At 55.4% G+C, this 13,668-nt stretch overlaps 1 protein-coding gene across 6 annotated transcripts in view; it reads left to right on the top strand.

Moving 5' to 3' along the window:
• Positions 1-13,668, top strand: part of MFNG (MFNG O-fucosylpeptide 3-beta-N-acetylglucosaminyltransferase) — a 35,629-nt gene that overhangs the window by 493 nt on the left and 21,468 nt on the right. For 5 of the 6 annotated variants that reach the window (XR_001599067.2, XM_016161721.2, XM_016161718.2 and 2 more), the window contains exons 2-7: positions 4,225-4,273; positions 4,652-4,754; positions 5,187-5,340; positions 8,244-8,329; positions 8,586-8,751; positions 10,461-10,546. Coding sequence is in view for 5 of the 6 variants with exons in the window: in XM_016161721.2 (XP_016017207.2) it covers positions 4,225-4,273; positions 4,652-4,754; positions 5,187-5,340; positions 8,244-8,329; positions 8,586-8,751; positions 10,461-10,546 (644 nt within the window). In the remaining variant the exon portion in view is untranslated. Of the gene's footprint in view, positions 1-4,224; positions 4,274-4,651; positions 4,755-5,186; positions 5,341-8,243; positions 8,330-8,585; positions 8,752-10,460; positions 10,547-11,872; positions 12,805-13,668 lie in introns of those variants that run through there. The other variant, XM_016161719.2, reaches the window with a different exon arrangement.

Here is a 13,668-nt window from a genome sequence, read left to right as displayed (position 1 = left end):
AGCTGGCTACTGAGGGCCCCAGGAGTGGCGCCTGGCCTGAGGGACTCACAGAGGCCTTCCTACTGGGTTGGGGTCCTCGGAGGCCTTACTGGAGAAGCTGCCTGTCCACCTCCCCACTCCCCCAGACTCCCGGAATCTGGGGACTCCTGCGGCCCTGGCCGTGCCCCTCGCTGGCCTTGGAGCCCACTGCTCCACGGGCTCACTGCTCTGTCTCTTTTGGAGGTTGAGCGCCTGTCCCAGGCTTCTGGGTCCCTCCCAGGGGTCCCTCTATTCCCTGGCTGTTTCAGTGCAGGCTTCACTCCTGCCCTCTGGGTCGATGGTGGGTGTTGGGCGGCTGCGGCGGAGGCCTCGGAGGTCCTGGCTGACATGCGCCCAGGCCGATGCCTCCAGTCCAGGCTCTGGGTGACGTCCTTCTGCCCCGGCTGTGAGAACAGGGGCTGAGCTGCTGAGGAGGGGACCATAGGTGGTGCCCGTTGGGGAAGGGGCCGGTGTGGGGGGCATCCTTTCGGAATTCCTGACAGCCCCTGCCCCCCATGCCTCTGGTGCCGAAGGCGTGCCGAGGGGAGCGGCGTCTCGCCTCCTGTGCCCATTTCCTGTGGGGCAGTTTCCGAGGCAGGAAGGGAGGCTATGTGCTGTGACGGTGGTGGCTGAGGCAGTGGTGGGCACGAGGCCGGGGTAGGGGCCTACGCAGCACGTGGTGTGTGTGTGTGTGTGTGTGTGTGCGCGCGCGCGTGCATGCACGCTCACATGCATGGAGCTAAAGTGTGTGTTAGGCATGCTATGGCAAGGGGCATGTGGGTGACGGCTCCTGGCTTATGTCTGTCCCTGGGGGCAGCTCTCACAAGCGGAGTCCCTCCTGGCTCTCTCCCTCCCCACCCCCAGTGCCCACCTCAAGCGAAGTCAGTGATTTGGGGGTGTTGGGAACCATCTGTGGGGGTGGTGGAGGGGTAGGTTTAAACAGACACACACACACACACACATGCACACACGCACACACGCACACACACACACGCACGCACACACTGTCCCCACTTTGGCAGCTGGCTCAGTGGGAGGAAGTGACTGAGCCTTCAGAGGGGGTTGGGGACTCCTGGGAGACTAAGGAAGGGGGAGGTGATGCCTGATAAGAGGTCAGAGCCTCCTGGGGAGGGGGCACCCCCGCATGTCCTAGCACCCTGGATTAACACTTTCTCTGCCAGGCCCCCGGCACCCCAGACTCTTCCTTGAAGCCCCCGCATAACTTCTCCTCTTGGGGAGATTCTGGTTCTACTTGCGGAAGCAGCTGAGCCTGGCCCTCCCCAAAGACCTTCCTGTTTATGGCGCCGTGTCTGTGTGTACCCGGGACTGTGACCTCACATGGTCTGAGGCCCTTTCCTGTCTTGTCTTGATTACTATGATGGTGCTCTTGCCTCAAATGAGGAAACTGAGGCCAGAGAGGAGGAAGTGCTTGCCAGCATTATCCTGAGGGGGCAGAGCCCAGTGGGACCCAGTGGGACCCAGTCCCCACCTCCTGGCTGGGGCCCTACTTTCTCTGCTGAGACCCGGGATCCCAGGACTGCTTGGCCACTGGGCTACAAGAAAGGGTGTTTGGGCCTCCAGCCTAGGTGGCAGGACCAGGCCAGCAGAAGAGAGGCAAGCGGCCAACCCCTCTGGGTCCTGAACTCAATCCCAGATGCCAGCCGGGCAGCCAGAGGAGTGCCTGCCAGCCGCTCAGCATCTAAGGGGCTGCGTGTCAGAGGCATCGCCCTATTTACCCCTCAAGTGGTAGCTATTGTGGGGGTTGGGAGGAGTTCCCTAGAAATGTGCCTCCCTGGCATGCCATTATTTCAAGCCGAAAACAATTCAAGCCCAACAAACTCAAGAAGAGGTTTCTCCTCCTGCCTTTCTTTCCCAAAGAGATTCAGCCAGAAAGAGCTGCTTCAGGGAGGGAACCCTCAGCTTTGTTACCTTAGCATATTCGAATCGAGTGTGGCAGTCAGAGGATTCAAGCAAAATTCTGTTCGTTAGATTCTCCTTGTCGTCCCATTATTTCTAGCCCTGTAAAAATTTGTTTACCAAAAGTTTGCTCTTTCTCATCTACCTCTGAATCGCCTGCCTCTCCCCCCTTAGTCCAGAATCCTCGCCGTCTTCGGCATTTTCACACGTATGTGAAGTCCTCATGCACCCCTATAAAAATTTGACCTTCTCCTGCTAATCTGCTGTGAATCATTCGAATTATTCAACCAGCCAGAAGAACTAAAGGGGCAAGGGGAAGGTTTCCCCAGCCGACGCTATCGATATTCCCCTTTCACGAGCGAGGAAACTGAGCACCGTTAAGCAGAGGTAGGAGATGAATTCACTCAGACACCTGCCCTCAGCCCCAAGTGCAAGGGGCAGAGTCTAGAATTTTGTCCTTTAAGGCAGAGTTGAGAAAAGGAAAGATGCTCAAACAGAGGAAGAAGAGGGAACATGGGGAGACCTACGCTCGCCCCCACATCTGGGCCCCCTTTGTCTCCACCCTTCGGCTCATCTCTGACTTTGACCGAGAGCCTCCATGTTTTAGCCCTCAGTTTCCCCATCTTCACGGGACAGAAGGATCTTGGAGCCTCTCTCAGCTCTGCCATCAGGAGCAGGCCTGAGCTGGTTAACTCCAGGGCTGGGCAACCACCCCAGCTGGTTAAGGGCGGCCTGGCGGCAGGTGGGCCTTTGTGGAAGCGGGCTGGGGCTCGTGCTCTGGCCCTTGTCCCATTCAGAGGGGGCGGGCTGGAGGAGGCATGTTTTGTGATCTGTGAGGAGCCTTTCTCTTCCCCACAATCCCCTTGGGGGCAGGGGTAGGAGGGGTGTGGGGAGCAGTGGTGGCCCCGCATCTCCCCTCTTCTGTAGCAGATGGCTTCCGGCCAACCCCTCCCTTCCCCCCGGCTGGCTGCCTGTCCTTTTGTTTTCCCGCAAGGATTTAACCATTGTCAGGGTCCCCTCTTTAAACAAACCAAGTACGACCCTGCTGCTGGTGCCAGCCTCAGGCTTGCCATGCACCCTGCTTCAGGACCCCTTCCCCTCCCACCCCCGCATCGCCGATTCACTGGGGCTTGCTTGCCCATCGGCACATTCCGTGACCCATTTGGCTCATGCTGCAAACTTGAGGGAGTTCCACTATCTCCACTGGCTGTTTGGTGGCAAAAGGTTGCCAGGGAGCAGGAGGAGGAAGGCCTGCCTTAGTTTACTGGCTCCCTTGGGAGCTGTGTTGCAAACAGACATGAGGTTGGGGGTAGGGCAGAGCAGGGAGCCCAGGGAAGAGGTGACTGCGGCAAAGCAGGCAGGAGGGGACGAGGGTGACCTGGGCCATGAGGTGGCCCAGGAGGCGGGTGGGGAGAGGATGTTCCCCGGGTAATAGAAAGGTTGGGTGGACAGGCAGCATTTGCTGACAAACCGATAGGGGTTGTGAGAGAAGGAGAGGGGACATGGTGACCCCAAGTATTGGGTTCAAGCAAGATGGGGAGACCAAGAGGAGTACAGGTCTTGGGGTGGGGGTGGTCCGTGCTCAGTCTTGAAGCACTGAGTCTGAGGTCTCCGGGGACAAATGGGAATAAGTCATGGCTGCCAGTGGGGTTTGAGAGCAAGGGAGAGGTCCGAGGCCCGTGGGTTTGAATCCCAGCTTACACTTGCCGACTGTACAGCCTTGGGCTGTCCCTTAGCCTCGGTTTCATCCTCGGTGAGGGGGACAGAGTACAACACCCGTCTTGGTGCTCAGTGAGTTGTGAGGGCCCAGGAGTGTGCAAGGTCCCGGTGGGGTGCCTGTCCGACCTGGGAGGGCTGGATCGGGTCATGATACGAGACTTCCGAGGTGTGTCAGGGCTCCTGCACTTGCACAGGGAGTTCGTGTGACCACGAAAGTTGTGACTCTCTCCCTAAGTGGCGTCCCAGTGTGTGGGCCTTTTCACATCAGGATTGTCTCCTGACAAAGCGTTGTGTATAAGTGATTGTGGAGGAGCTAAGTGGGACTCTGTGTGCGTGTGTGCGTGTGTGTGTGTGTGTGTGTTGTCTTGGGGAGGGTAGCTGTATGATGTCTTAAAGGAGTGTGTGACTATGAGAGGGATTTGTGTCTGTCACTGAAGGAGGACCGAGGTCTACTATGTGTGTGTCTACCTGGACAGGGGTTCGTCGGGGCTTGGCTGTGGTGGGCAGTGGGCTGACCCCCCAGAGTGCCCTGGGCCGAGCCCAGTCCTGACTCCTCTTTTTCTTTCCCAGACATTCATCTTTACTGACAGCCCGGATAAAGGCCTCCAGGAGAGACTGGGTAACTCTGCCTGACCTGGGTGGGGTGGCTGTCCCCTGGCCTGGGAGTCCCCAGGAAACAAGGCTGCTCATCCTTGGCATGTGGGGATGCTCCTTTGCTCAGGATGGGAGCAGGCTTCATCCCTGGAAATGGGCGTGGGTGTGGAGAGGGATTGTGCGGGACAAGACTCTGGACATCTGGCCCCCAGCCTAGCTGCTGTCTGTCAGCTCTGGGCTTCTGGGAAGGTCAGCCCTCCCTGACCTCAGTTTCCCCATGTGTAAAATGGGAGTGGGTAAACTACTCCGGGCCCCCCAAGGCCTTGCTCTACTTTGTCGCAGGGTGTACAGAGCCGTGGGGAGGAACTGGGCGGAGGTTCTTGACTAGTCTTCACTTCCCCAGGGCCACACCTCGTGGTCACCAACTGTTCTGCAGAGCACAGCCACCCCGCCCTGTCTTGCAAGATGGCTGCTGAGTTTGATGCCTTCTTGGCCAGTGGGCTGAGGTGAGTGCACTGGGGTCTCTGGGGACAGGTGTGACATTTGTCTCACGCCAGTTCCTGAATGGGGTGTTGTGTTGAAAATGTCATTTTCAAAAAAGGGAAGTCGTCTGAATCCTGTGAATTCCATCATGCAGGACCGACGGTGGTCTGTCTTTGGGCAGACCGCCTGGATTCAAATCCTGCCATCTACTGGCTGTGTGATCTTGGGCAAGTGTCTTAACCTTTCTGAGTCTTAGTCCTCATCTGTTACATGGGCACACCTCCTTCAAGATCTTACACAAGATGCTGCCTGGCATAGAACAGGCGCCTTACATATGAGCCACCCTCCCCGTAACTGCTCATCGACCAATGTAGGGGGCACAGGCAGAGTATGGCTGGCTGGCAGCCTTTAGGAACCCCGCTCCAAGCTCACTGGCTACATGTCCATCCCCACAGGTGGTTCTGCCACGTGGATGATGACAACTATGTGAACCCAAAGGCTCTGCTGAAGCTGCTCAAAGCCTTCCCGCCGACCCTCGACGTCTACGTAGGTCGACCCAGCCTGAACCGGCCTATCCACGCTTCTGAGCCGCGGCCCCACAACCGCACGGTCTGTTCCTCCCTGACTCCTTCATATGCTGGCCACCGCAGCCCAGGCCAGGCCAGATTTGGGGTCAGGGCTGGCCCAGGGGAGGGGCCAGGCTGGGGCAAGGGCTGTGGAGGAGTCGGGAGGGTTTCTGGGTTTCAGATGTGGCCTGGTCGCTGTGTGTTTGGGCTGGTGGATTTGTCTCTGATCCTCAGCCTCCTCTGTGAAACGGGGAGACAGATGATGCTGGTAAGGCAGAGGGACTGGCACATAGTAGGGCCTTGGTCATTGAGGAGCACTGGCTTCTAAGGAAGCGCGTGTGGGGTGAGCTGAGGCTCCCAGCTCCGCCGCCAGGCAGCTAGTCACCTGGTGTCATTGTGCAGGCATGCGGGTTCCTTAGATGCTGAATGCTCCTGGACCAGGCGGTCAATTGCCGCTGCCTCTGACCCCCTGAATCTCACCTCCCCTGGGCGACCCCCCTGCAGACTTCACTGACCAGCAGCTGAAGAGTTGACACCTGGCACAACGGGGTCCCTCGCTCTAGCTTCAGCCCCCGAGCTTGATGGACACGGACTAAGCTTGCCAGGTTTAGAAAATACATAAACGAAACCCAGGACACCCGTTAAATCTGACTCTCAGATAAACAAAGAAGAATTTTTCAGTCTAAGTGTGTTGTATGGTTTCCCTCCGGCTCCAGGATGCCGCCAGGCTTTCGGGACTGGGGAGGCCCAGGACGGTAGGGCTTCTTCGGTCCCAGGAAAAAGGCAAGTCAGGGGGTCCCTTCCCCGGAGGTGGAGCCTGCAGCAGGAGCTGGGCCTGGCTGTGGGGCTGCCACCCTCCCTAGGTCACCATCTGCTTCATCAGGGAAGCCAAGAGCAGGAAACACAAAACCTTAATTAGCGGCTAATCAGCCTCTGAGTCTTAATTACACCCTCTGGGATGTGTGCATGTGAGTCGTTCCAGGTGGGTCTAGGGGTCTCTCAGGCTCCCACTCCATCTCGCCCCTGACCTTTGACTTTCAGGGTTGAGAGCTCTGCTCCGCAGCCAGACTCCCTGGGTTCACGTGCCAGCCCTGCCATCTCCTGGCTTCGTGACCTTGATTGAAGTCACCTTACCTCTCTGTTCCTCAGTTTTCTCATCTGCGAAATGGGTGATAATAGTCCCTTACTTAGAAGGTGGCTGTGAGTGAAAAAGAACTAAGCGTCATCTATTTAAGTGCTCGGGATGGGACCTGGCGTGGAATAAGACACTGGTGTTAGCAATCGGTACGCGACTCAGCTCAGCCTTCCTCTCTGAGCTGTGTTCTTCCTGTGCAGGTTCGGCACCCTGCTGGGCACACCCAAGCCCCACCCCGCTGAACAGGCACGAATGCCCTCCTTGGCACACATCCTACCAGGGGGATGCTGGGACTCTGCCCTCGGCCTGTTCAGATCCTGAGGTTCCTTGGGGTGGCTCCGGCTTGAGGCCAGTCCCAGCTGGGACCTCAGGCGAGTGACTTTGTTTCTATGAACCTTAGTCCCCTCATCTGTAGCACAATCCTTAGCAAAGGGCTTGGCACAGTCGATGCTCAGGGTTAGGCAGCTCTTTGTTACTGCTGTCGTTACGGTAATTATCTGGGAGTGGAAGCCATGTACTCATTAATTCATTAAATAAGCATTTATAGTTATGAGCATTTTCTGTGTTAGCTACTCAAGAAGCCATTCATTCTGTTTTATTGAGCTCTGACCTCTCTCTAAGCCAGTGGGATTTCCAAAAGTAAGTGCACAGAGGTTTTTAGGGGGATACCTCTGGGCCAGGAAAACCATCAGATTTAAGAACTTAGAGCCGATGATGCACTCACAGGTGACAGATCAGAGGCCCAGAGAGAGTCAATGACTCTCAAAGTTCTGCTCTGAGCTGTGCAGTGGAGGAGGCAGGCTTCCCAACTCCCTGATGAGGGTTCTTTTCACTGCTCATCATGGGAGATAACCCAATGCAACATGCATCAATGAAGCACCAACTGTGTACCTGGGAGAAGGTAACCTTAGGGAACTTGTTTGACCAGGAGATGGTACAGCCGAAAGGGGATATTGTTTCTCAAAAGCCTTAGAGGAATCCATGGGCGAATTCACGGGTCCTCACAGAGGAGGTAGAAGAGGCCTTGGTGATGCTGGGCAGGGGAAGAAAATGGTTTAAATCCCAAAGGGTTGTTACCGGTTCGTGAGATTGCAGTGTCAAGAGTTTGCTGGCCTCAAGTGCTCACAGGACTGTCTATTCTCTCTTTACTCTATGAAAGGCCTCATTCTCTCCTTTTGTGGAAAAGTTTTCTTGGTCCCAGGAGTTGGGAGTAGCGAGGCCAGTGCATGTGGCCCAGGATAGGTGGCATCAGGATTACAGCTTCCAGCCTGGTGACCCTGTAAAAGCATCTCTTCTTCACAGTTAGCGAGATAGAGCTCAGGAGAAGACTCTGATTGGCTGGCCTAAGTCATGTGCCTATTGCTGAGCCAATCACTGGGTCAAGGGGTGTGGCCCTGCAATCATGCCTGGGGCATCTGCTCACCTCTGTAGCCTAGAGGAGCAAGTTCTGTGTTTGGCAGCCCCTCCCAAACCACATGGGGTGAGGTTGAGACATTTCTCTGGGGAAAAGGAGAAGATATGTCAGGGAGACAAATAGACACATGTCCTCTTTAACTGGAATTCAGCCAGATTGGGGTCTAATTGGTGTCCCTATCACTCTTGATAAGCTATATGACTTTGGGCCTCGATTTCCTTATCTATAAAATGGGTATAATAATGTCAGGCTGTTGCAAGACTCTAGTAAGTGGTAAAATAAAAATCTTTTGAGCCATGCTGGCTGGGGTGAGGGGTGGCCTGCCTGGTTGTTGCTCCGCTCACACCAACTCCCAGGCTTACTCTGCACCTTGCCCCTCCTGTCCTCTTACCTCCAGAGGATGGTACAGTTCTGGTTTGCCACCGGGGGTGCCGGCTTCTGTATCAACCGCAAACTAGCTTTGAAGATGGCTCCGTGGGCCAGGTAAGCAGAGACCCCCAGGTGGGTGGGGGAGGGCGAGAGGCGTTGAGAGGTGGCGGCACCTGTTGTGTGTGTGGAGCCTTTGCAGCAGGAAGAGCTTGAGAGAGAGCATAGGAGCTCACACGGTACCCAGGAGACAGATGCTACAGCTGAGCTCTGCTCTGCTGGCTGGTCCCAGTGGAGGGCCTCCTGGGAGGCAGGGAGAAGCTCCAGGTGTGGAGGGCCCAGGCCAGTGGCATTGCATGGCTCTGTTCCTCAGCGGCCCCCGCTTCGTGGACACATCCGCCCTCATCCGTCTGCCTGATGACTGTACCGTGGGCTACATCATTGAGTGCAAGCTGGGCGGCCACCTACAGCCCAGTCCCCTCTTTCATTCCCACCTGGAGACCCTACAGCTGCTGGGGGCTGCCCAGCTCCCGAAGCAGGTAAGCCAGCCTTGGGCAGGTGGCAGTGGGGGAGGTGTTTGCGTTCAGGCTATGCCCTACTGATGGGGAAACTGAGGCTCAGGGTGGAAAAGGACCCACTTAAGGGTGTGCAGTGACTCGCCACCTCCAACCCTCAAGGGCTGGCAGTTGTGAGGCTAAAATTCTTGATCTGGTCCCCAAATGCCAGCTGGAAGGAACTGCACAGACGAGATGGAGCTCGTCGTCAGGTTCAGACAGCCCTGCTCCCCACCTGCTGCCTCCTGTTCCTCCCTTCTTCCTCCCATCCTCCCCACACCCCTCCGAAGGGGCCGGGCCTGCCCTTTCCATGCCCGTCAGTAGCCCCTTCCTTCATCCGAGCTTAACTGTCCACTGCTCGCTGCTTTCCCTTCTAACTCAGATGTTACTGGGAAGGACCAGGTCTTCAGGGAGGACGCTCAAGCGTAAGGTGGTGGGATGGGATACACCCCCCATCCCGCCACCCAGAACGTCCAACTGGCGCTGTCTAGCAGTTGCCGCTCTCTAGCTCATGGGTGTCCAGCCCTGTCTAGAAAGGCCCCTGGGATCTGCTGCCCAACAGTGTGAGTCAGAACCTTTTCGGCTGCAAGTGATAGAAAAGCAGCACAGCCCGGGCCTGCGTACCTGAGAAGCTGAGGGCTTGGCTTCACTTGCCGGTTCTGGCTGGGTCTGGGCTCTCAGACTTTCTTCCCTTTCTTACCTGCCCTGCCCCATGCTGGCCTCGTTCTCAGGCATGCAGGCCCCTTGTGCTGGCAAGATGGCAGCCCCAAGTTTCTCTCACTCTTGGGAAGAGAGCGCCTCCTTCCGTCAGATCCCCAGGCTGGCCCTCATTGGTCTGATGGGCCCACTGGGTCACATGACCTGTCTCCTACCGGCGCTTAGAATCCGTATAATTTGGCTAGGCCTGGAACCCGGGGTGTGGAGTTAGTCCCATAAGGACCAGAGGGCCTGAAGCCAGGAAAGTCGGGCAGATTTGGGGTAACCAGAACCAAGGCACCCTAAAGGGGCTTCTGGAGCACCCACTGAACCAGGCACCACTGTGGGACTCTATCCTCTTTATCTCTCTGGTTCTTCACAACATTCACATGTGGATGGTGCTAACATTATTCCCATCCCTCAGATGGATGGAGGCCCGGAGGGTGGGGCTAGCCACGGCACACAGTTAGTCCACAGAAGAGGGGCATTTGAACCCTGGTTGGGTGGCCCCAAGGCCCACAGTCTATAACCACCGTGCCTGACAGCCTCTCCATTGGGGTCATTCTCCTGAGTCCTCATTGCTCATGGACAAACCTGAGGCCCTGGGTGGAGAGGGATTTGTCAGGGCCCCACGGCATGTCCCAGGAAATCTCCATCCATGCCTGGAACTTACTGGAAAAGTGCCTTCCCCTCTTGAGCCTCAGTTTCCCAGTCCATAGATGAAGGAATCATTCCAGCTCTTAGGTAAGCTGGACTGTTGGGGGTGCAAATGAGATTTGGGCCTGAAATTGCCCTATAAGCTTGAAGAACTTGGGGAGTGGGGTGGGCTCCTCCATGACACACCCACAGCTAATGAGGTTTCAGGCTCAGAGGCAGCTTTTCTGTGCCCTCAGAATGCCCTATGTACCTTCCTGCTTCTCCTCAAATTCTGTGCTCCTTGTGGGGTCCCCAGCAGAGCACCCCAACCTTTCCTCTCTTCTCCACTTCTCTGTGCCCAGGTCACCCTCAGCTATGGTGTCTTTGAGGGGAAGCTCAACGTCATTAAGCTCCAGGGCCCCTTCTCCTCTGAGGAGGACCCTTCCAGGTAGGTCTGGGGGCTGAAACTGTAGAACGGGAAGGGTGGGGCTGAGTTCAGGCAACCAACGATGAGAGACCAGGAAGAAGGAAGTGAGAGAGGCCTTGGGGCCAACCGAACAGAGCTGGGATCAGAGGGTGTGGATTTCAGTTCCTGCTTTACTGCTGGCTTGCTATGTTATCTTGGGCATGTGCTTTGCCCTCTCTGGGCCTCAGTCTCCCCATTTTGTAACACATGGAAGCTGAGTGTGGCGGATCCGAAGGGCTCTTCCAGCCCTGATCTTCTGGGATTCTTCAGGAGACCTTGGAAGTCTGAAATGTCTTCACCGAGCAAAAGGGGCATTAATGGAGGACCTTCAAGCACTGATGGGGAATTTTTATTTGATCCTTTGTAGGCTCTTTGTATCTTTGATACTCTTCAGTGGTTTTTTTCAGTGGATACAGGGTTGGAATGGGGGGGGGGGGCGGCTAAGATGCCAGTTGGGTGCCTTCCAGTTCTATCCCCAAAACTGGCTACAGGGAGGTCAGTGGTGTTGAGCTCATCCCTCAGTTGCTGTAGCGCAGCTTGTAGCACCACCTGTGACATATTGTGGCAGGAGGGAACAAGATGCTCTCAAGAAAGTAAAGGAAGCCCGTTTAACTAGGAGAGGAGGGTAGGAAGAGAGGAGGGTGGTGTCAAATTCAGTTGTGAAGTTGGCAGGGGACCCCTCCAAAAGGCCTTCTGTCTGAACTTTGTATTTATCTGAAGTATGTAACCCTTGGGGGAGCCAGGACTCCTGGTTCTGAAATTCCACAGAGATGTCTGTTTGGAAGCGGAAGGCTCACAACTATTCTGAGGGCCCTGGGGCCCGGGAGCTGCCTTCTAGTGGGGTGAGTCCCCCATCAGTGGAAGTGTGCAAACTATGGCTGTACTGGTAGGAGGTTTAAGAACTGATGTTAAATTCTTTCTAAGCCTGAAGGTCCTAGAATCTGTAGGTTTCTGCCTAATGGGGCTGGAGTCAATTGGTGACTCAGATATATGTGGTTAGATGGTCCGGTCTCAGCTAAAGTCTCTTTGTGGTTTCTCTGGCCTTTAAAGACTCACATTTGGCAATGTCTGGAGACGTTTTTGATGGTTATGACTTGGGGAGATGCTATTGGCATCTAGTGGGTAGAGTCCAGGGATGCTGTCAAATATCCTATAATGGACAGGACAGTGCCCACAACAAAAATTATCTGGCCCCAAGTGTTAATAGTGCTGAGCTAGAGAAACCCTGCTCCAAACCATCTTTATGATGTGCGCTTCCTTAGGAGCCCATGGGGGTGACCGTCTTGTCCATTTCTGGTCTCTCCATAGGTTTCGCTCCCTACATTGTCTCCTCTACCCAGATACTCCCTGGTGCCCACAGCTGGAGGCCCAATGAACCCCCAACTGCTGGGCAACTGTTGGGCTGAGACCTCTGGTTGTTCCTCGCCTCCCAAGGCAGCCCCGAGTGCTTGTGGCAAGTGCCCTGGGGTAGGCAGTCCCTGGCAGGGCCTCCAAGTGGTGGGCAAGCCCAGGATTGGATGGTGGATGGTGGTGAAGGCATCTCAGGTCCCTGGGAGGAGGGTTGGACAGCCCAGGGACCAGGGCCAGAGGGACCCCAGGGGTTGGGCTGCCATGGGCCCTGGGTGGTTAAATTAAATGAGGATGAGGACCATTAAGCTGGGCTAGGGCTCAGTGGTCCTAATCTTCTAGAGAATTACATGGGCCTCTTGGTGGGGTCTGGCTTCCACCCCGACTCTGTCCTCTCAGTCATTCCCCTGGCGTCGAACGCTGGGCCACCCACTCCTGGATCCCTTAGCCGAGTCCTCAACCACTGAGGGACCCAGGTGGAAAGTGGCAGAGTGCAAACATTGTGGCAGATGCTGGTTTTGGTGACCAGTCTCCAGCTCCTTGCTCCCTACGCCTTGCTAACAGAACCCGATTTTGTTTGGAGTATCATCCTGACCCATCACAATCCATTATCTCAGCCTCCCTTGCTGTTAGGAGCTACCATGTGCCTCACCTGGCTCTGGCTGGAGCCAGAGCTCTGTCTGTTAATGTGAACTAAGCAAAGCCAATGGAGAGGATTCTGGGGAAAGTTTGTGGCCCCATACCTCATCTTCCTGCTGTGAATGTGGGTGTGATGTCTGGATCTGGGGCAGCCACCTTGCTGCCCTGAGGGAAAGGCCAAGACAATCATCCACCCCTGTCCTTTCCAGCACCTGGTTCTGTAAGAAAATTAAACCCTTATTTGTTTAAGCTTCTCCTGGTCCAGTTTTTATTTTATTTTATTTTATTTTATTTTATTTATTTTTTTATTTTTATACATAGCCAGAGTGTTCCTGATCTGTTTGCTACAGTGGTGATGGGAGTGCTCATTTGGGTCCTAAGCTATACATCCTTGCTCTGCCCTTGCTGGCTGTGTAACCTTGGGGAGTCCACTTGCTCTCTGGCCTGTTTGCCCATGTTATAGATGAGAAAAAGAACACCATGTTCACGGGCTGATAGACAGTGTTTGTAAAGGGCACAGCACAGAGCCTGGCATGGAGAAAGGAGCTTGGCATAGTGAATGGTGGCTGCTATTAGTGTGTGTGCCGTAGCGTGCCAGGGTGTGTTAGGGTGTGCATGGGTATGTGTGTGTGGTGTATACCCTTTTACACACGTCCGAGCATAAGACTTATGTGTGGTGTATGTATGTGTCTGTGCCCTATCACGCATGTGTGTATAATGTACACATGTGTGAATATGTGTGTGCCATGAGGTGTTGGTATGCGAAAGCTATTCCTCCTTTCCTCTGCCCTCAGGGCCTAGGGTGGGCATGGCCTGAGAATCAGGGAAGGCAGAATGCAGACATGGAGCTGAGGGATTCAGTCTCTGGTGTCAGATAAAGGGGCGATTTGATCACCAAGGTGGGAGCTGAATGAATGCCAAATGCCCTTAGAATTTCAGGTCCCAAAGAGGTTGGATGAATGAATGAAGGGATCATGGCGGTGTATGGTAGGGGAGGGTTAGGGGTGGGAAGTCTTTTCTCCCACCCGTATCATGCCCAGTGTGCAGCTAGGTCATGGTGGGGCTTGGGCTGGGGGAGGAGGGAGGAGAGATCCTCAGGGTTGCAGGGGCTCTGACCT

The sequence above is a fragment of the Rousettus aegyptiacus genome, unplaced genomic scaffold (genome assembly GCF_014176215.1).
Source record: "Rousettus aegyptiacus isolate mRouAeg1 unplaced genomic scaffold, mRouAeg1.p scaffold_m13_p_2, whole genome shotgun sequence".
Classification (NCBI taxonomy): domain Eukaryota; kingdom Metazoa; phylum Chordata; class Mammalia; order Chiroptera; family Pteropodidae; genus Rousettus; species Rousettus aegyptiacus.
This window is presented reverse-complemented; position numbering and strand designations above follow the sequence as displayed.